The sequence below is a fragment of the Anser brachyrhynchus genome, assembly GCF_964034855.1.
Source record: "Anser brachyrhynchus genome assembly, chromosome: 23".
NCBI classification, from domain to species: domain Eukaryota; kingdom Metazoa; phylum Chordata; class Aves; order Anseriformes; family Anatidae; genus Anser; species Anser brachyrhynchus.
Window position 1 is genome coordinate 6,733,704 of NC_137716.1, and position 21,122 is coordinate 6,754,825.

General features: G+C 67.4%; 1 protein-coding gene across 13 annotated transcripts in view; it reads right to left on the bottom strand.

The window, feature by feature from the left end:
- The window catches only part of NFIC (nuclear factor I C), a 48,822-nt gene extending 28,067 nt beyond the window's left edge, over positions 1-20,755 (bottom strand). For 5 of the 13 annotated variants that reach the window (XM_080566369.1, XM_080566366.1, XM_080566365.1 and 2 more), the window contains exon 1: positions 183-593. In XM_080566369.1, coding sequence (XP_080422495.1) covers positions 183-452 — 270 coding nt within the window. In that variant the 5' untranslated portion in view covers positions 453-593. Of the gene's footprint in view, positions 1-182; positions 594-17,032; positions 18,017-19,636 lie in introns of those variants that run through there. The other 8 variants (XM_080566360.1, XM_080566368.1, XM_080566364.1 and 5 more) reach the window with 5 other exon arrangements.
- Positions 20,756-21,122: the final 367 nt, after the last annotated feature.

Below are 21,122 nucleotides of genomic sequence, written 5' to 3' on the forward strand. Positions count from 1 at the left end.
ACCCATAAATCCCGCCAGGCCACCAAACACGGCCGGGGCGCGACGGAGCCGACGGGGCCGCGGAGGGGCAGGCGCTGACGTCAGGCGTGCTGTGTCGGCAGGATCCGAGCCTTCTCCCCTTCCCACCCACGCGCGCCGGGATCCGTTCCCGACAGGCGCAGAAATCCCGCCTGACATCTCACCCAGCCGCGCCGGGTGCCCAGCGGCCGCCCGAGCCACCCGGCTCGGGTCCCCAGCACCCCGGGGTGGCACCCGAGGTGGGCGCTCCATGGGCTGCGGGTGCCACGGTGCTCCCCGCTCCCTCCGGACCGAGGAAACTCCCCCCAGTTTGCCCCAGTTCTGGCCAGCCCGGCTGCTGGCGCCCGGCCCAGTGAGCAATGCGTGCTCTGACTGTCTTTTTCCACTTGGCTGCTGGATGAGGCCGTCCCCGAAAGAAAACAAGGAAAGTGCATCCATCTCCCCGGCCCCTCCTTCCCGCATCCGATTTTCCCAGTTCGGAAAAAATCCGTGCTTCCTGGCTGGGGCTGGGGAAGGGGGGGGGACGGGGGGACACACACGCACGGGGCACGGCGAGGTGTCGGGAGCCCTCCCGGCGGGGCGCGGGGCTCGGCGCTGGAAAATCAACGCGGCCGGGCTCCCCGGCGCCTCGGGGCGGCTGGGCTTGAGGCGGGTTTGCGTTGGGAAAACGGCCCCTGTGCCCCAGCGGGGTGCAGAGTGAGCACGGCTGGGAGAGCAGCCCTGGGCAGGATCCGGCCCTGAGGGTGCCGTGGGGGGACCTGGCACAGAGCAAGCGGGCGCGGGAATGGAGAGGGCTGCGAGAAGTGGGGTTGGCTTTAGGGAGGGTGCAAATTGGCCTCCGCCTGCCCACCACCATAGCTCCGGCCCTTCCAAAAGCCTTTTTTCCCCTCGTTTTCTCACTCCCCCCCCAACCGGATTGTGGCGGCACAGCCGAGGGCAGGGCGAGGGCGAAGCAGCCCCGTGGTGCACAGCCAGGGCGGAAGCAAAGCGCGTCCCCGAGGGCAGGGTTTGGCCCACGGGGCCCCTCACTGCGGGCGGTGCTGTGCAGCGGGACGGAGCCCAGCACCACGCTGCAGCCCCATGCCTGGGCTGGGAACGCAGCCCGGGGGGGCTGGCTGCAGGGAGGGGGACCCAAGCCTGGGCAGGATCGGTGCAAGGACGGAGGCCCCGCTGCAGGCTGCGGACAGCGGTGCCGTGCCTCGACCAAAGGGTTCCTGTCCCCAGGCGACCCCGCTGTCCCCTCCTGGCACCAACCGTCCCTGCTGGGGCTCCCACCTGGCCCCAGCCCCAGCACAACCCCAAAGCAGCCCCGCACAGACCCCGCTGCTGTCCAGACCCATTCCCCGGCACAGACCCCGCTCACAGCCCCCAGCACAGCCCCTGATGTCCCCCGCTGGATCCCAGACCCTGCTGGCCCCCAAGCCAGGTCCCCTTGCACAGATCCCAGTAACGACCAGCACAGCTCCACCAATCCCCAGAAGTTCCCTCAAGCACAGACCCCAATATTTCCCAGCACAGCACCCTCTGGAAGCTGAAGGCCCCCACTCCAGACCCGTTTCATCCCCCACTGACCCCAGCAGCGTCGCCAGAGCTGTGACCCCGGCGGGCGTCCCCTCACAGCCCAGAAGGACCCATCCCTGCTGGGGGACCCATCCTGACCACAGGCACCCGTCCTTGCTGGGGGATAGCTTTGCCACGTGGACCCACCCTGCCTGCAGGGACCCATCCCGACCCTGGGGATCCATCCTGCCCAGGGGATCCATCCTGCCCAGGGGATCCATCCCTGCCCAGGGGACTCATCCTGCCCGCGGAGCCGTCCCTGCCGGCTGCTCCCGGGGCGTCCGCAGCCCCGCGCGGCTGCAGGGTCTGGTTCCCTCCCCAGCAGCAGCCACTAATTCAGTGCAGCTGGGCAAGGGCTGGGCATGTGTCTTAAATCAGGGAAGAAGGTCAAAGAAAAGTAAGACAGGAGCCGAAAAAAGAAGCAGCGAGTTCCAAAAACAATACTTGGCCGGGGCGGTGGGCGGCTGATCTTCCTTGGTGGCCGGTTATTCAGGCGAGCCCTACAAATTGCTGCCATACCCCGGCCCCGCCACCCTCCCCGGGCAGCCGGCGGCAGGGCCGGCCGGAGGGCACCGCGCCGTTGTCCCCTCGCGGTGGGCAGTGACACCCCGGGGACGCCGCGCAGGGACCGTGGAGGCAGCGCCTCGGGTGCTGCTTGCCCTCGCCGCAAGGCCACGGGACGAGCGGGCACCCCACCGCCCTTGGGGCCCCCGGAGCTGTGGTGGGGCCCCCCCCTCGCCCCCGCGGGCACCGCAGCAGGATTACGGCGAGCCGGGAGCCGAACCCAAAGCCGATCAGCCCCTCGCCAACTTTCCCTCCCGCCCGGCTTATCCCGCACAGAGATGCGGCACCGCGCTAAGCCGCTTTAGCGGGGCCAGGCGAGGCCGGCCGGGGGCACGGGGACAGCCGGAGGGGGCTCGCTGCCTGCCCAGCAGGGAGCCGCGTCCCCAAAGCCGGGCACGGAGGTGGCAGGGGACGGCTCGAGGACACTGCGGTTGCAGCCGTGGTCTCCTAGGTCCCCGCTGCTCCCGCTCGTCCCCCAGCCCAGGGGAGACGCCAGCAGGGCTGGGGACTGTCCCTGTGCCCGCAGGCACCGTGCACGGGTGTCCCCCACCCCGGGTGATGCCGGTCGGGTCCACCCCAAGCTTTGCCGTGGGACGCGGTGGCAGGGAAGCGCTTTCTGCCTGCTCATCCCCAGCCAGCTCTGCCGGCCCCATAACGCCCACCCCAGGCGCACGGCGCTGCACCCCCTGAAAAAAGCACCCGTGCCCCCCCCAGCCCACCCATCCCCGGCACCCGCAGCACGGCGCAGCGCCGGCAAAGGGCTGGTTAACTTTTCCTCCTGTTGTTTTTCATTTGCTGGGCTGGGAAGCAGAGACATGCTGCAATACCACAGACAAGGCTGTTCTCGGGGCATTTCCGGCCGGGAATCTGGCAGCAGAGCCTGTTCTTGGGCCCCTTCCAGCCCGGGCTTGTAAAGCCCCGCGACCCGGGGAGGAGCCGCCCATGTCGGGGTGCTGCTGGCACCGGGCCCCCTCCGTGCTGCCCTTCTGGGCTGGGGGAGGTCGGGCTGGGAGGGGAAACTGAGGCACGGGCTAACCCCGTCTCCGTCCCGGTGTCCATCCTGCCGTGGGGCAGGGAGGGGAAGGACAAACGGATGCTCTGCGAGGCGCTGGGCACGTCGTGCCGGGATCAGCTCCCACAGCCTGGGGGGGGCACAGCCGGGGCGCTGCCTCTCCCCATGCTCCTGCCTGTCCTCGTGGCTCTGCAGCCCGGCCGCGCGGCCGTGGCGGGTGCCTTCCACCCGGGGACAGAGGGGGACACGCTGTGCCACCCGGGGATGTCACGGGGGTGGGCAGCCCCTCCTGCACACAGCCAGGGTGGGCAATTCCTCTGCTGCATGCCAAGCATTGCAGCACGGGCACCACGGCATCAGGCACCCTGGCATCGGGCACCGTGGCATCGGGCACCGCGGCATCGGGCACCGTGGGCTGGCCGAGCCTCCAAGGCTCCTTTGCATGAGCGCCTTGTCCAAACAGGTCGGGCTCTGCGAAACAGCCTGAATTTTCCAATGAAAAAACGTTTCCTCAGGAAATTCCCGAGCAGTTTTCATGGGGGAGGAGGAGGGGGACGGGATGGGACGGGACGGGATGGGACGGGATGGGACGGACGGTCACCTCGGCCACGGGTTTTGCTCCCCACCAGTGTGACCCCCAGCCCTGGGGGCAGCGGGAAGCCGATCGCGCCGCGGGTGCGGAGAGGTGCGGGGCGCCCTCGCGGCATCTCGGCCCTGCGGAGACCACACAGCGTTTATTTTATTAAAGGATGCTCAGCCTCTCCGCCAGCCAACCACACACCTCAAAAATGCTGCCGGCTCCGACGGTCTCCGCTCCTGCCAGCTCCCGATCCCCGGGGCCGGACGAGCCCGGGCAGGGGCTGGCACGCTGGGTGCTCCGCGCCGTGCCCGCCTGCCCCGCGGGGACCCGCCGCGCTCGGGACGAGCCGGGGGGATGCACCACGCTCTCCCCTCGCCCCGAAAATCCTGAGCCTGACTTCTATGCAAATCCCCGGCGGAGACCAGGAGATGCTCCCCGCTGTCGGCCTCGTTTCCCCGCTCCCCGGCACGCGGACGCCGTCGGCGCGGGCGGTGTGCGCTCCCGCAGCCCCCGCTCGTACGCGCAGAGCCTCCGGTAGCCGCTTATTAACTGTTCGCAGAAACGGCTCTCGGTAATAAGTTAACCTGGTAATGAGACCTGTTGCCGAGACAGATGCAAATGATTTCAAAGTGCTCATTAGAGGGTATTGAAGGAAGGCACTTAGTCCCTGAAATGCACCCAACCTTTCTCGGGGCCGTCCCTGCAACATATTAGAGCCCATTTTACAATAATTGCTCCAGAGGAGGAAATCTATTTGGATTCATCATAAAGTATTTATTAACAAGAGCTTATTCATAATTTTTGCTGCTCTCCGGCATGGTGTGGCTGAGCTTCCCGGCCGGCTCTGCACGTCCTGGAGAGGCCTCGCGGCGCTGCCGGCGCAGGTGCGTGGCCGGGAGGGAAACTGAGGCACGCCAGGCAACACGGCTCTGAGCGTGCGGTCCCGCTGCCACACGAGGGAACGCCACCCAAAAATGCCGTAAAAAACAAACAAGGGGAAGGGACAAAGGCTGGAAGCATTCACCGAGCGGGGCCAGCGGGAGAGGAGGGACTGGACGCACTGTCCCCACTCCTTGGCCATCCCTGTCCCTGTGGTGTGGACCCCGAAATGGCCCAGATGGGGGGGTCCCCACGGTGGCACTTTGGGGTGCACCCCGAAACCAGCCCTGTCTCACCCGCGGGGGCTGCGGGGATGGGCACCCTCCTGGGGAGTGCAGACCAAGCCGGGATGGAGGAGGGATGTCCCTGCACCGCGGCACCCCGCAGGGACCCCACACGGGACAGCAGGGGACACGCGTGGGTGCACAGCAGGTCCTACACACAGAGCCTGGGGACGGCAGGGCACGGTCCGAGCCCCCTCCAGCTCCTCCGTGTGTGGTCCCAGGGTGCCCCTCCAAGCCCCTTGGTGCCACCCCACGTGGGGGACCGGCGCACGGTGGCAGCCAACGCTGCCAGGGACGGTACGAGCCGTGCCGCCGCCCCCGCGCGCACCGTCCGTGGAGGTGCCGTGGGGCGGAACAGGCTGTGACGGCCCCGCTGTCCCCGGCTCCCCCTTAGTCGGGGTGGGGATGACCCAGCCCCATGCTTGCAAAACCCCTCGCAGCCCACGCCAGGGCCCCGGGCAGGGCACGGTGCCACCTCCCAGCAGCTCCCCATCCCAGAGCCCCGCTGCCTTTCTCCCCGCAGCCGAAAACATCGGGGCTCAAGGGCTGGACCGTACCCAAAGCGGGGTCCGGATGTGGCCACCCCCTTCAGAGGGTGGGATGGATACAGAAAGAGGCTCAGCCACGACGGGTACACGGGCAGAGAGAGGCTCTCCCCCTTCAGTAACCGCCTCGGTGCTCAGCGCCGGTCAGGATCAGCCCGGGATGCTGCAGCTTGGATAACTACCGCACCCAGCGCCCAGCGCGCGCCCCAGCCCTGTGCGCGCCACCGCCACCGCCCCAAAACACCCCACCACCACCCCGAAACACCTCGCCGCCTCCTTTGAACCCTGCACACCCCAGCCCTGCCACCCCCCCTCCCGGCCCCCCCAGGCTGCGGCAGCCCCCGAGCGGTGCCGGTGCCCGCCCGCGCCTACGTGCCGGGGCGGGAGGCGATGCCGGCGCAGGTGGCGCGGGGCTGCGAGCGGCAGCCGGGAGCTCGCCGAGGCGGCTTCCCCGGGTCACGGGAGGCCGCGGCAGGCAGCGAACTTGCCAGTTGCTTTGGAAAACAGCAGGAAGAAAAGCAGCTCTCTTTGCAGCCCGGGGCTCAGGTGCCAGCGCTGCCTGGGCCGGCGCCAGCTTGCGCAGCCCTCCCCGGGGAGGCAGCACCGCGGGGAAGCCGAGGGAGGCCCAGGTGGGCTGCGGCTTTGGGGGGCTCTCCCCAGGATGGAGGGGCTCGTGGGGGTTTTGAGCTCCCTCCCCACCAGCCCTGCATCCTGGGGGTGGGGGGCAGCCGTGGGTGCAGCGTGCGCCCCCGGCCCCACGCCCGTCACCCTGCCTCTGGTCTCCCCGCGTGCGCCCTCGCCGCCGGCACCACCCCAGCCTCGCTCAGTCCTACCCGAGCGGGGAAGTGGGGGCGCAGGGTGCAGGGATGGGGCAAGGGTGCCCCGGGGACGGAGCCAGGAGGGGGCTGGGGAGGGGGACGCGGTGGGGGGGGTTCCCGAGGCCGCTCGCTGCCTCCCTGCAGACGTGCCGACGTGCTCAGCTCGCCCAGCGCCGCCGTTCCCCCAGGTGCCCCCGTTCCCCTCGGGGTGCAGGAGCCGACGGCTCAGCCGCCTCCCCGGGGCGACCCAGCCTGCCCCCAAGGATGGGATTGGGGAAACTGAGGCACGGTGCCCGCAGGGGCCTGGGAAGCAGCACCGGGTAGGGGGAAACGGCCAAGAAGATGTCCCCCAGCCCCAAGAGGTGCCCCGTGGCCGGCAGCGCTGGAGCCACGTGGCTTCCCGGCCGACCCCCCCTGGGGCTGCGAGGAAGGGAAATGTTTTATGGAACTGGAAAAAAAAAGGGTTGCCAGCAAGCCCTGGCCCTGCCAGCTCCTCCGCCCGGCCCTGCGTCAGCTGGGGCAGCGCTGGAGCCCCCCCCCCGGCCCCGTGTCCCCCGGTGGCACCTGGGATGTGTCACCGGGATGGTGGCAGCTCGCGGCCCGAGCTGGCACCGCCGCCTGCGCAGAGGGAAACTGAGGCAGGGGAGACGCCCTGGGGCTGGCAGCGCTGTGCAGGGGAACACGTGTTGGGGCGAGGGAGCCGTGCCAGCTCCCCCAGCATCCCCTGTGCCCCCCCGGGCAGCACAGGTCGAGCCCAGGGCTCTGAGCCCGGCTTTAGCCCCTGACGCAGGAGGTTTTATTTCCCTCCCGACGTATTTTTAGCCCTGCTTGCTCCGTCCTGGCCTTTCCGAGGGGGATTAATTCCTCTGCCCTCCGGCACCATTAAAGGTGGGCGGGTGCAAAGGAGGTTGGGGGGGGGGGCAACTCCCACCTGGGGGGTGCCTGCAGTGCGGGGGGGATCACCCGAGGGTCCGGGAGCCCTGAGTTGGGCAGCACGACCCATGCAACGGGGGCGCAGGAGCCGCACCGACAGGCGCACGGCACCCCCAAACCGCCCCCCCCCCCCCCGGCTACAACCGACCCAGCCCAGCACCGGCCCCCTCCCCAGGGTGCCCACGGCTGGGCTGGTGGCTTTGTGTCGTCCCACCCCCCTGCAAATCCAGCCCCGCGGGCTGGCAGCAAGTCACCGTTTAAAAATAACCCCGGCCTTTCGCAGCGCAGCCGGCGACCTCGCAGGAGGATTTGGCCGCGGTGAAGAGTTCACAGCCCCCCCCTGTGCCCCCCCCATCGCCTGCGTCCCATCTGGCCGCACTCAGCTTCAGCTCCTGCGTGTCATCCCGGGGGCTGGGGACACTGGCCAGCAGCCTGGGGACAGGGCTGCCACGGTGTTTGGGGCACAAGAGTCTGCCTCGAAAGGCGGACGCTGCCTGTAGAGGTGGGGAAACTGAGGCACCGAGGTTGGGGCACGGCTCTCCCACGGACCCTGAGAGGATCCCCAGAGGGACGGCGTGGCCCGAGCGCGGTCAGCTCCTGCACGCCGAGAGGCACGGCAAGCACAGGCAGGCACATCCCTGGCACCGACGGGTCCTGGCCTCCCGGGACACCGCTGTCACCGCTAAGTGACACTGCCACACCGCCGAGCCGGCAGTGCCAGCCTGCCTCGTGACGTGGAGCCCACGAGCCACCGGCCCTGGGCCACCTGCCCAGCCTGGCCCCGAGCCCAGCAAGGCCGCCGGGAGCCATCGCTCGCAGGAGTCCAAGGTCCCCGAGCGGGGCCCGGCACTTCGGGAGCCAACGTCCCCGCCACCAGCTCCAGTGCCCAAGGGGAATGGACGGAAACCCCACGTGGGCCGGATCCTGCCGCGCGGGGCATGTTGGGCGTCAGCAGGGAGCGGTGCTGCCAGCCGCAGCTATGCGGTGCCTCCAAGCACCGCAGGCCCTGGGACGGGGGTGGCACGGGCTGGCATCCCCACGTGTCACCTTGCCCACCCCATGCGGGGGCTTTGGGAACCCCAAGGTAAGGGGGCACGTCGTCGCACACCCGCTACCAGCACAGGCAGGCGTGCAAGCTTGCACGCTCCCCGCCGCACGTGTGCGCCCACGTGCTGGGCACTCACCACCGTGTGGTGCAGAAGCCCCGGGGAAGGCAGCGCACCCATCCTGCTGGTGCTGGGTTTCCCGCAGCACCCAGCCCCTGCACCGACCCTGAGCAGGACACGGTGAGGCCACGGCGGTGCCGCCGGCGAGTTCCCTGCCTGCCCAATTCACCACCGCAAGGCGAGGAGGCTCGTGAGCGCGTCCCGGTTTCCTCCGGCGGTACCTCAGGATGCGATGCAGTCATCGCTAATGCATCTGGACTCATTTACAGGGATGAGAAAATGTTTCCAGGTTTCCCACAAAGTCCCATTAAGATCCCAGTATGACTCTATTTTTAGTGCCCGCATCGACAACGCCTTCCCCAGCCACCCCGGCACTCCGGCGCGCCGCCCCGCGCGGCTCCAGGCACCCGCGGGGCACCCGGGGCCGTCGGTGCCAGCACCCGCTGTGGGGAGCGGGGCCACGCACGGGGCTGTGGGGTTGTGGGGGCGAAGCCCCAGCTTCGTGCTCCCAGAGGAGCTGGGTGGAGGGGGACGCGTGGCCCCGTCCTACAACCAAGCCTGGATGCACCCATTCCTGGCGCGCGGGGCAGCGGGGTTTTGCACAGCACCCACAGGTGCCCCCCAGCACCCTGCTGCAGGAATGTCTGCCGCAGCCCCCACCGTGGCTTTTGCTCGAGAGCATCTGCAAAAGGAAACCTGGTGGGAAACAGAAGGAAAAGCGGCCCCGGGCACCCAGGGGTGCAGGACCCTGCAGCGGGGCTGCGCACGCCCATGGGCGCAGGATCCCCGGCAGCACCAGCGCGGTGCCTGGCGCGTTCCCCGTGGCTCTGCTCGTTTCGGGGAGCCCCGCGGGGCCGCTGGCAGAGCTGGCCGAAGCGACGCTCGGATCCTGCACATGTAGGGTGCTGCGGGCTATCTATAGCAATGACCTAACCGGGAGCCCGGCAGCGCCCGGCCCCGCACCTTCCCTTATTGGTCCGGCCGCCGGCAGAGCCCAGACCTGGTAAAGAGATTAAAGCCGTCGCAGAGCCGAAGCTTTTATCCCTTGACACACTCGCTCCACCGCCGGGTTTCGATTTCAAAGGCCGCACATGGGCAGCTCGCAAAGCCCCCTTTGCACCGGGGGGGCTCCGCGAAGCGACGGCCGGAGCCGGGGGCAGCGGGGCGCTGGGTGCCGAGGGCCCAGGCTCCCAGCCCGTGCTGCAGCCGACGAGCGGGGGCCGTCCCCGCGCAGCCCCGGGTGACCTGAGGACACCCCGGCAGCGGGGTCGGAGCCTCCCCGCGGAGCAGAAACGTGCTGCATGCCTGCGAAGCGTCTGCAGCCGCAGGGCCGGGGAAGGGGTGGCCGAGCGGAGGGGAATTTCCCCAGCTTTTCTCTCTTTTTTTTTTTTTTTTTCCGACGACAAACTCCTCGGCTTGTGCAATTAGAGAAATTTGTTTAACAAACTCTCCAGGGAGAGGAGCGGGAAGGTGGGGTGGCATGCAGCCAGGGGCTCTGCTCGCACAGGCCCCGTCTCCCCTCCCTCCAGAGCCTTTGATCCGCAGCGTGCGTTTCGGGGAGGAAGAGGAGCGGTTCCCTTCGGCCACGCCGACCCCGCTGCAGGGTGACGGTCACCCCGCTGCACCCCCCGTGCCACACGTGCGCACCCATGCGCGCACCCTCGCGTGCTGGCGGGCACGCACACGCTCCGGCATCCGCGCGCGCCCGGCTTCTCTTTCTCATGCGATGCCATTTCCATCCAAAACCCTTTACTCTGCACTTTTCTCCTCGGCGCGGCTTCATTTGTATTCACCCCGCGCCGCTCGCCTGTCCTGGCGCACAGGTTACTAAAGGAGATTTCGCAGCGCGGCGCGGCTCACGTTACGGTTCTCGCTGTCTCACTTTCCCGAGTCGCAGGGCAGCAGCCGGGGGACTGCAGGATTGGGGGGGGGGGAGAAGGAAACGGCAGATCCCGGCTCTGAGCCGTGCAGCCGTGGGACGCAGCGCCCGGCTGTGCCGGGTGGCTCCCGGGGGAGCTGGCACAGCACCAGCGCTCTCCATCCTCCCCTGCAGCCGCCGCGCTGCCGCAAGGTGGGAGCCGCCGGCGTGGGGGCATCGCCGAGGGAGCGAGCGGGGAGCGGCGCCTCTCGTTTCGGGGAAAGGGGAAACGTCTGGGTGGAAAATCAACATTTCTCTCTCTCCCCCTCTCTCTCTCTTTTTTCCCTTTGAAAGTAAAAATATTTCTTGGGTTTTAGTGATCAGAAACATGTTGGGGGTTTTTTTTGGACAACGGCCGGTCAAATACCGTTTTCTCCGCGAAGGGAATGCAGGGGCCCTTTGCAAGGAGAACAAAAATGTCTTAAGAAACACAATAAAAACCCTTTTTGTAAAAAAAAAAAAAGTCCATGAACTCGAACAAACTCCCGGGGCCTGAAAGGCAGCTGGGGAAGAGGGGTCAGCAGGAGGGCCGGATCCTGGCGCTCCCGTGCCAGGCGGCGCTGCCCGGCCCCTCCTGGCATCTTGGCCAGGACAAGGTGGCCGGGAAGGGAATGCCCAGCGTAAAGCAGCCTGAAGCTGGGGATTTTGCCCAAAATGATGATTATGGATGGCTGCTGGCAGGTGACGGCAGGATTAATGCGCTTTTAAAGCAGCGGCGAGTTAACCGAGAAATCAATCCTTGGCACGGCCTGGCCCGTGGTCCCTGCACCTGGGCAGCGGGATCCTTTCCCAGCTCCTCTCCAGGACTTGGGAAGCGCCGGGGCTTGGCGGCGGCGCAGGGCGCTGGGCGCTGGCCAAGCTGGCACGGCGCGGCGCGACCGCGGGGGATGCCTGCCCGGGGCCGACGTGACGGATGGCGAGCCCGGCCGCGCGCCCGCTGCAAGCTGGGACCCGGCAGCGGGATGCCCGTGGGCACCCTCTGCATCCCCATCCCTCCGCCTTCCCTCCCCGAGGGAGCTCAGGCTCTTGCTGGTGCTAATTTGGGGCATCCAAACCCTCCAAAATGCTCTGGTACCCGAACCCCACAAAGGTTTGGCGCTGGGCACCACCCCGCCGTGATGCTGTGCACCCCTCAGCACTGGCTCGGTGCCGGACCCCCCCGGCCACATTGTGGGGACGTCACCGGCGATGCCACGCGGCGCTGGCCCTACCCAACAAAGCCGAGCAGCCGTCGAGGCCCCAGCTGCTCCCCGACGCCTTTGGGCAGAGCGCGGGCTCCTCCGCCCTGCCCCGACCTGCCTGGCGCACCCCGGGGTGCCGCAGGAGAAATCCCCGCCCCGCGGGTCCCCAAGGTGCAAATTGCACCCTCGTGCTGCTCACATACCCGGGGAACTGCCCTTACCCCCCCCCCCAACAGCCTGGGCACAGGGATGGGGGACACAGATACCCCTTGCCCCCCCGAGTGCTCAGCCCCCTCGGCGGTGCTCAGCACCACTCAGGCGCGCCGTCACGTCCATCCCCGTGCAGGAAGAGCCGCAGCACGGACGGGGGCGGCAGGCAGCGAGCCAGCCTTGCACGGAGCTGTTTTGCCTCCCCCCCAGCCCTCCTTCTCCCCCGCCAACAAGAGACCCTGTTGCAGCCGCCATCCCCGTCCCCGCGGCTCTGTTTGTCCCAGTCCCCGTCCCCGCAGCTCTGCTCCTCCCTGGGAGCCGCGCGGTGGCACGGGCACCAAGCCTCAGGGGCCAGGCGCGGGGAAGGCTGGCACGGGCGGTGTAGGGCAGGGAAGGCAGACGAGCAGGCAGGGCAAGCTGTCCCTGTGCCCAGGGCCACCCCCAGGCAGCCCTGTCTGCAGGGACCCCTCTCCATCACCTCACAGGCAGGGGACACTGTGCCCCTTTATCTGCTTGCGTGCAAAACCCAGGCGAGTCGTGAGCGGATGCCAAATATCACCGTGGCCGGCGCATGATGAGTGTCTAACGTGGAGAGGAGGGTGCCAGGCACCCAGGGACCTCCCGGCTTCCCCTTGCTGGCAGAGCCCCTGCCCGAGTGCTGGGGTCCGAGCCCCACGCACAAGTGCCTGCACCACGCTCTGCGCAGCCATCAGCTGCACCCAGGGCCCTACAACAGGGCCTGAATGCAGAGCTCGGAGCCCCGACACCCCCCCCCGCTGCACCCAGCTCAGGCCAGGAAAACAAAACCCTCGCACACCGCGAATCCCTCGCCGCCACCGTGGCATCCGCGCCGGGGCTGCCCGGCCGGCACGGCCGCTCCCCGGGGAGCGAGGGGCCGCAGCGCACGCCCTTCGCCGCGCCGTGCCAAGGGGAACCGAGGGCACGCGGCCAGCTCGGCTCTGCCCGCGCCCTGGCCACGCTGCAACGACTCCCACAAGCTAGAAAAAGCCGCCGGGTCAAGGCTGGAGGGCTCAGACTACAGCTCCCAGCATCCTTCCCCAGCCAGCCCGGCCTCGGGGAGAAAGAAGGCAACAAACGGAGCAATTCCCCGCTCGCTCGAAGATGCACGGGTCAGGCTTTGTTTCTCCAGGCTCCCTGCACAAGCGTGCATGCGGCTGCGGCGCTGGGCACGCTTTGGGCTCCTCGAGGAAGCGGCGGGGGAGAAGGGGCGAGCGGAGCTGCCGGGAAGGGTGAATTATCGCCGGGCGCCTCGGTGCGCAGGAGGAGGACGGCTAATTTATTGTGCACAGCCCCGGCCAAGTTCAAGGTGATGTCGCGGAGGCTGGCGCAGCAGCAAGGGCCTCATCCTGCCCGCACCAGCGCCCTACGTCCTCCTGTCCTGCTCGCGGCTGGGTTCATAAATTGCTCTTAAAAAGGGATCTATTTTTACCGTCCGGGGATTTAAAATTAGAGAGGGCAGAAGCGGCGAGGTCCCGGGCACGGCTGGGGCGGGCACGGCACGGCGGGCGCCTCGCGGGGAAAGCCAGGCTCTCCCGAAGGTTGCATTTAAAGAACGGCCTCATTGTTTTTCCCAAACAATGCTCAGCAGATGGGAGAATTGAAAGTGTGTTGCAACCTTCCCTCTCTCCCAGCGCCGTTCCCGGCGAGCTGCTCCTATGCTTTGGCAGCCGATCTGAGCTCCCGGCTGGAAACCAGTTTGCCGGAGCTACTGGCAGAGGGGCGAGCCCCCGGCACCAGCTGCACCGCGCTCCCCTCTCACCGAGCAATCCCAAAAAGCCCAAGCAGAGCCAGGCACGGGGCCACCACCTGCCCTTGGAAGGTTTTCCAAGGGACTTTTAGGGAAGGCCCCGGTGCGAGGTGCCCGGGGGGGCTGGCTCCCCGCGGTGGCCACGTGCCCAAGCAGGTGGCAGCGGCCGGGCACCGTGCAGGGCCCCCCCCGTGCTATGGGGACCGGGAGCGGTGACGGTGCTGCGGCCACACGGGACGGCGGGTGAAACCACGAGGAAAAGCCACGGCCACGTGGCCACGACGCCTCTCGCGGCGCGGCACCACGGGGCCCCCACGTCCCCGGTCCCGAGGGTGGCACCCATCGGGGTTTGTGCTGCTGGGGGGGTGCAGGCCCACGGCCTTCGTCCCCGCTCCCCGTGCCAAAATGGGGCTGTGAGGATGCATCTGTGCAAAACGTGGCGCTGGGGCCCGGCGCAGGGGAGAGGGGCTCAGGCAGAGCGCGGCGGGGGGAGGCTGAACAAGCCCCCACACTGCGCCGCGGCACCCAGCTCCCACCGCTGCCCCGGGGCTGATGTCCCCACCTTGCTCCTGTGCTCGGGGTGCTGGGGGGGGGTCAGGCTCAGGCCGGGGGGGCAGCCGCAGGGTGATGCAGACGGGCTGGAGGAAAGCACGAGGCGAGGAAACGAGCGGGAGCATCGCAGCAGCCGACAGACCTGCAAATCTCCCCGAGCACTTGGGTAAATCCCTCCCCACGCAGGGATCGCCCCAACGGCTCGGCCGGGAGCCCCGCGGGGGGCACGGGGATGGCGGCGGGCCCGCAGCACCGGGGCTATTTTGGGGTGCCAAAAGCCAGACCCCTCCCCGGGGGCAGGGAGAGGCCCTCGCACGCGGAGCCCTTGGCCGTGATGCCGGTGCCGCTTCCCTGCTAATCTGGGCAGCTCCGTCTTGGTTTCCTGCCCGGTCCCTGAGAGGGGACAGAGGTGAGCTGGGGGATGGGGAGGAAGTCCCGCAGCGGGGACAGACAGCTGAGCGGGCACCATGTCACCCTCCTCGCCGCGGGACGCTCGCCCGCGGCCCCAGCCAGGAGCACGTCGCAGCCGCTGCCCTTGCCAAGGCTCATTCTGGCCTCATCGGGCCGCGAAGCCGGGGCTCGGGCCGCCCGTGGCCGGGCTCGGAGCTGCCCAAGCTGGGCTGCGAGCGGCCGCCAAGGGCCTGGGGGGCTCGAGGGATTCGGGGAGCTGCGGCGATGTCGGAGGGGAGATGCGCGGAGCCAGAGGCAGGGCGGGTCCCGCGCACGTTCCAATGTATCCACATCACCATCCGCAGCTCCCCGAGCCCGGGAGAGCCTCCCCGCCGAGCGAGTGGGATGGGAATGGCTTGGCTCTGGCACGGCGGGGCCGGGGGGGTGGCGGGGGCCGGATCCGGTAGGTGCAGACGACGTCTGATCCCATCTGGGCTGGATTCAAGCGGAGGCTACGCTAGGGCAGAGGGGAGCTGCAGCCTCCCCGAGGCGAAGGCGGCGGGGCAGGGGGGTTGGAAACGTGGCCCCCCCTTCCCCGATCCGCTGGGAACGGCGCGGTGCTGCGAGCGGGAGGCTCGGGGGGCCCCGACCGTGCCATTCCCACCTCGGCCCCGCGCCCTTCGCTGGCAAAAACGGGCTCTGCCGAGCGGGTGGGAATGGCAGGGGGGCGGCCGGAGCCCTGGGAAACACCGAGACGGGCGGGGGGGAAGGAGAAAGAGAGAAAAGATGAGAGAGAAAGGGGTGAGGAAAGGAAAGAGAGAGGAGAGAGGAGAAAAGAGGGAGAGGAGGGGGAAAAAAAGAGAAAGGAGAAAGGAAAAGAGAAAGGAGATAACAGAAAAGAGAGGGAAAAGAGAAAGGAAAGAAAAAAAAAAGAAAAGAAAAAGAAGAGAAAAGAAGAAAATATAAAATAAAATAATAACAATAACAAAGAATAGGAGAAAGAACAAGAAAGAAAGGGGGAAAAAAAAAGGAAAAAAAAAAAGAATAAGAAAACTGAAAAGAAAGACGACGGGTCGAGGTGCTGCCCTTGCCAAGCCAAGCCCACAGCTGGGAGCACCAGCACCGGGGTCACCCGCTCAGCACCAGCTCTGCCCACCCGCGCCGTGCCCGTGCCAGCCCCTGGCCGCGGCAGCCCCCGGCTGCCCCGACTCCCCCTGCGGCACGTGCGGCGCCGGCGATGCCCAGCCTTGGGCAGGGTGCAGGGTTCAGCAGAGGGGGCACACATACACACCACAAGCCCCATCCCCTGTCCCCCCCCACCCACCCCCCCCCCACTGCCAATGCCCCAAGGTGGGGCCGGATCCTGCCCATGCCCAGCACGGGGATGAGATCTGCAAGGAGGGGCTGCACTCAGCGTGGCGAGCCCATGGCGCGGGCATGGGGTGGGGGGGGTAGGAGGTGGTGAGGGGGGGGGCTGGCACCAGCAACACCCCCCTCCCCTCAAAAAATAATAAATAAATAAATAAAAACCGCCAGAGCCCTCGGAGGGCGCGGCGGCGGGGCGGGGAGGGCGGCACGAGGCCGGACCCTGCGCGCGGGCGGCTGCCAGCAGGGAAGAGGTTACGCGGCGGGGGCCGGCTGCCTGCTCGATAATCAAATAAATATCAGCGATCGATACGGGACAGAGCACAGGCAGAAGCGCAGCCGCGAACGCCCCAGCCCCGCGCGATTTCGGGGAGCCCCTCGCTCGCCGCAAGGCCCCCGCGGCGGCCGCCCCCCGTGCGCCACCGGGCCACGTCGGCGTTGCCCGCGGTGCCACCGCCGTCCCCATGTGCGGCGGGGTCAGCGCTGCCCCTCGAGGGCCCCGCGAGCACGTGGGGGTGGCCCCGGGTCGGGATGGGGAGCGGGGGGGCGGCGGTGGCGGTGGTGTGGGGGGGGCCCCCATATCCCGCCCTGCGCGGCCCCGCCGCCCTCGTGCCCGCGAGCGGGCGCGCGGCACGGCCCGCTTGCGGGTTGCCCCAAATTTGGAGGGTTTTGGAGAAAACCCCCGTGCCCCCCCCACCTCGGCCTTTCCTTGTTGCCCCCCCCCCGGCACCTTCCTTGCACCCCACGAACATGTGCAGCCGTGCTCGGGAGGTGGGGGGGGGGGAGGCGAGAAGGAAAAAGTTTCACGCTACCAAAGAGGCGGCGCGGGCGACACCGAGCCCGCAGCCCCGGACCCCCCCCCCGCCGCCACCCCGACCGAGCCGCCGACCTGCCGCACCCCACCGCGTCCCCCCCAGACCCGAAACCCAGCGGCTTCCCCACACCACCCACCTCCGGGCGCAGCGCAACAAACCACAGCGCGACCTTCCCCCCCCCCCCCCCCCATCGAGCCCTAAGTGAAAGCAGAGGCAGAAAAACCCCAAAAGCACCGGAGACACCCCAAAAAAAACCCAAAAACAGGCGGCGGGAAGGGGGGGGGGGGGAAGCAAGAGTGAAGCGCAGCTCCCCCGAGCACCCCGTGCAGCCCCAACCCGCCCTTTGGCTGCTCGGATTATTTTTATGGGGGGGGGGGGGTGCTAATTTTATTTTCTTTTTGCGTGGCACCTGGAAAAAGCCTTTCGCGCTGTGGGGTTGGGGGGGGGGTGCTGGGGGGGCGCGGGGCCGGTTACCTGGGTCAGGCAGAGAGGAGACGAATACATCCCGAGCCGTGCTGGGAAAGTGGCTAATTGCAGGGCTGAGACTCGAGGCGTAAAAGTTACTGAGTCATTTCGGAGGCTGGAGCAGTCCGGGCGTTTTTTCTCTCTCTCTCCTCCGGCGCGGCTCTGCGGGGCCCGGGGGGGGGCGGCCGGGCAGGGGGGGGCGGCCCCGCGGGAGGGGGGGCCGAGGAGGAAATAAAAAGGGTCCAACTTCCAAAAAAAAAAAAACAAAAAAACAAATAAAAAGATCAAATAAAAAGCAAAAATGTTTTCCCCCTCGAAAATAAAGCGCCTTTTTTTTTTTTTTTTTTGGGGGGGGGGGGTCGATTTAGCTGGTTTTTTTTTTTTTTTTTTTTTTTTTTAGCGTTTTAAAGCAGCAAAAGGCTCATCTTCGCCCGGGGGGGGCGCGGGGTGGGGGTGGGGGGGGGCGATCCGCGCCCAGCCTGCAGGCGGGCAGCGGCGAGCGGGGAAGTTAGAGGGGAAGCGGCTCCATCCGAGACACGGGCACCGGAGCGAGGGAGGAAAGAAAGAATGAGAAAATGAAAAAAAAAAAAAAAAAAAAAAAAAAGAAGAAGGAAAAAAAAAAAAAAAAAGGAGCGAGGAATGAAGTGACGTTATGAAAAAAGCCCATCCCAAAATATTACATCCCATTTAAAGATGTAGGAACCCCCTTTGGCTCGCAGGGCCGAGGCGCCGCGGGGCACGGGGCGAGCCGGGGAGCGCCCCCCCCGCCCCCCCCCCCCCAACCTCCGTGGGGCTGCGAGCCCCCCCCCCCGCGCCCCGGCGGAGCTCGGAGATTTGGGTCGCTTTCCCTTTCCTCGAGTTTTTATTGCAATTATTATATTTCAATTTTTTTTTTTATTTTTTTTTTTTGACGGAGCCAGAAGACGGCGAGGGGAACGAAACACCCCTAAAAAAAAAACCCACAAAAACCCTGCACATTCACGGGCAACCTGTGGGCAGGGGCTTTGGGGGGGGGACACCCGCACCCCACTGCGCTGCGCTCCCCCCGTGCCCCCCCCCCCCCCCCGTGCCCCCCCCCCCCCCACGGCTCCACGCTCCCCCCCCCCAGCACAAAGGGCCCCGGCGGAGCCCGGCGAAGTCGGAGCCGCGAAGTTGTCGCCGCAGAGCCGGCGGCGGGGGCCGGGGGAGGCTTTAATCAGGGCTAATTAGAGAGCGAGAGCGGCAGCGGGCCGCGCACGGCGGCACACAAAGGGAATCCCCGGCTCCCGGCCTCCGGGGGCTGCCCGCGGCCTCGGCCCCGCGCTCCGACCGCGCCGCTTTTCCGACTCGGCCGCTTCGGGGGCTTCGCCGCCGCAGCCCGGCCGCTGCCGGGGGGGGGGCCGCGGAGCCAGGGCGGGCTCCGGCCTCCGCCGCCGCCGGGAGCGCGCCCCCGCGCCGCTCGGGGCCGCTCGCAACTTTTTTGCTTTCCCCCGGAGCACGCCCTGGGCGCGCTGCCGCCGGGCTTCTCCCCGCCGCGCGTCCGCCCGGAGCCTTTTTGCCCCCCGTTTTGTCCTTAGTTCTGTTTTTCCCCTTCGTTATTTTATTCTTCCCCTTCGTTATTTTGTTTTTCCCCTTCGTTATTTTGTTTTTCCCCTTCATTTTTCATTTTTTCCCCTTCGTTTTCTTATTTTCCCCCTTTGCTTTTTATCCTCCCCCTCGTTTTTATTTTTCTCTTCTGTTTTCCCATATTTTGCCTTACCCTTTCCCCTTAATTCGCCTCATTTTTTCCCCTTAATTCGCCTCATTTTTTTTCCCTTAATTCACCTCACTTTCCCCCTTAATTCTCCTCCCTATTCTCCCCCTTAATTCCCCTCAGTTCTTCCCCCTCGTTTTCCCTAAATCCCCCTCAATTTTGCTGACTTCCCCCGTAACTCCCCTCCTCAACTTTCCCCCTTCACCCCCCTTATTTTTCCCTTTTCATCCCCCCCCCATTCTCCTCACCCTCTCCCACTTTTCCCCACTCCCCCCCCCATCCCCAACGCCCCCCCCCCGGCCTCTACAGCCAGCCTCAGCCCCCCCCCCCAACCCCCCCCATCTCTGTCCCACCGGGCGGCGAAGCGGGGACAACGCTGGGGGGGGACACACACACACACACACACACACACACAGACACACAGACACACAGCCACCACCACGCCCCCCCCCACCCCCCGCCCCGACTCGAGCGCGACCCCGCTGGGGGCGTCACGGCCAAGTTCACGGCGCCGCGGCCTCTCCGCCCCTTTCTCCGCGGCCATTTTCGGCTCCCTCCCAGCCTCCCCTCCCGGCCTCCCCGCTCCCCCCCCCCCCTCCGCCCCCCCCCCCCGCCGCGACCTCCCCGCCGGGCGGCTCCCCCCGGCCGGACCCCTCGGGGAAGGGGTGGGCAGGGGGCGGAGAGGCGGCGGCACCTTCCCCTCGCCCCCCCCCCACCTCCCTCCTCTCCCCCCCCCCCCCGCCCCATCGCGTCCCCCCCCCCCCCCGCCCCACGGCCGCCAAGTTTTGCTCGTGGGTGCACGCACACGCGCGGGGAGGGGGGGGGGTGAGGGGGGGGGGAAGAGGAAAGTAAAGAGAAAATGAAAGTGCCGTGGGACCTACCATCGCCAAGTGCAATTAACGGGCTTCCAAGTTGCTGCGGAGAGCAAAGCAAAGGAGGGTGGTTTGGGCTGGTTGGCGCTTGGTTGGTTGGTGGTTGGTTGGCTTTTTTTTTTTTTTTTTGCTTTTTTTTTTCTTTTGGTATTTTTTTCTTTTTTTTTTGGTCTAAAACGTGTGTTTTCCACCGAGGAGGAGAGAAGAAAAAAAAATATATATATATATATTAGGGGGAAAAAAAATTAATTGCCAGCGCAAATAATTAAAAAATTATAATAATAAAAAAAAATGACGGTGATAATCGGAGCCTCCCCTCTCCTGCCCCTTCGAGGCCACCGGCAAAGTGTCCCCGGCGGGCGGTCACCCTCGCTCGGGCTCCATGCTCCGGCCTCAGCGCCTCCGGGGCCGGGCCGGCGGCTGCCTCCGGGGAGGCTCGGGGTGGAGGCGCGGGGAGGCTCCGGGCGGGGGGCGGCGGGAGCGCGGTGCCCGCACCCAGCCCGGCCTCATGCGCCGCGACCTTCCCGGGGGGGGGGGGGGAGGAGGAGGAGGAGGAGGAGGAAGGTTGGGGGGGGGGTGCGGGGGGGTTGGGGGGGAGGAAAGGGGGGTGCGGGGGGGCGGTGGTTATTTTTGGAAGGCGAGGGGAAAATCTGTGTTTCGGAAAAAATAAAAAATAAAATCGCTCTTGAAAGAAAAAAATTAAAAAAAAAAAAAAAAGATTAAAAAAAAAAATTAAATCTGGAGAGGCTGAGCTGGAGGCCGGGCTGCGCCTTAGGAAAAATAAAAGCTCGCCCCCCCCCCCGCCCCCCCCCAGCAAAGGCCAACTCCGGCCGGGCACGGCTCCTCCTCGCAGCCCGCAGCGCCCCGGCCCCATCGCAGCCTCCTCCTCCTCCTCCTCCTCTTCCTCCTCCCCTCGCCCGGGGCACCGGCGGGCGCTGCGGAGGGGACGCTCCCGGTGCGGGGGCGGGGGCGGAGGAGGAGGAGGAGGAGGAGGAGGAGGAGGAGGCGGAGGAGGAGGAGGCGGAGGAAGGCTCCGGCCCCGCTCGCCCAGGCAGCGCGGCCCCGCTGGCGGTGCTGGTAGGTGGCGGGGGCTGCGGCGGGCTGCGGGGGGAGGCGCCGGGCGGCCCCCCCCCGGCTGCTTCCCTCCCGCCCCCCCCCCCCCCGCATCTTCCTCCTCCTCCTCCTCCTCCTCCCTCCCGGCCCTGCCCGGCGCGGGGAGGGGATGGGATGGGGATGGGGAGGGAATAGGATGGGGATGGGGGGGGGCGGGGGGGCGGGATGGGGCCGGGGGGGGCGGGATGGGGGCCGGGGGGGGGCGGGATGGGGCCGGGGGGGGGCGCGGCCCCGGTGCGGAGCTACCGCAGAGCGGGGAGGAGCCGCGGGCAGCGCCGGGGCCGGGCGCCCCCGCCCCTGCACCGGGCGTCGGGAGGGGCGGCCCCGGGCTCCCCCCCCTCGTAGCCCCCCCCCCCATCCCTGCGCACCCCCACCCCGAGGG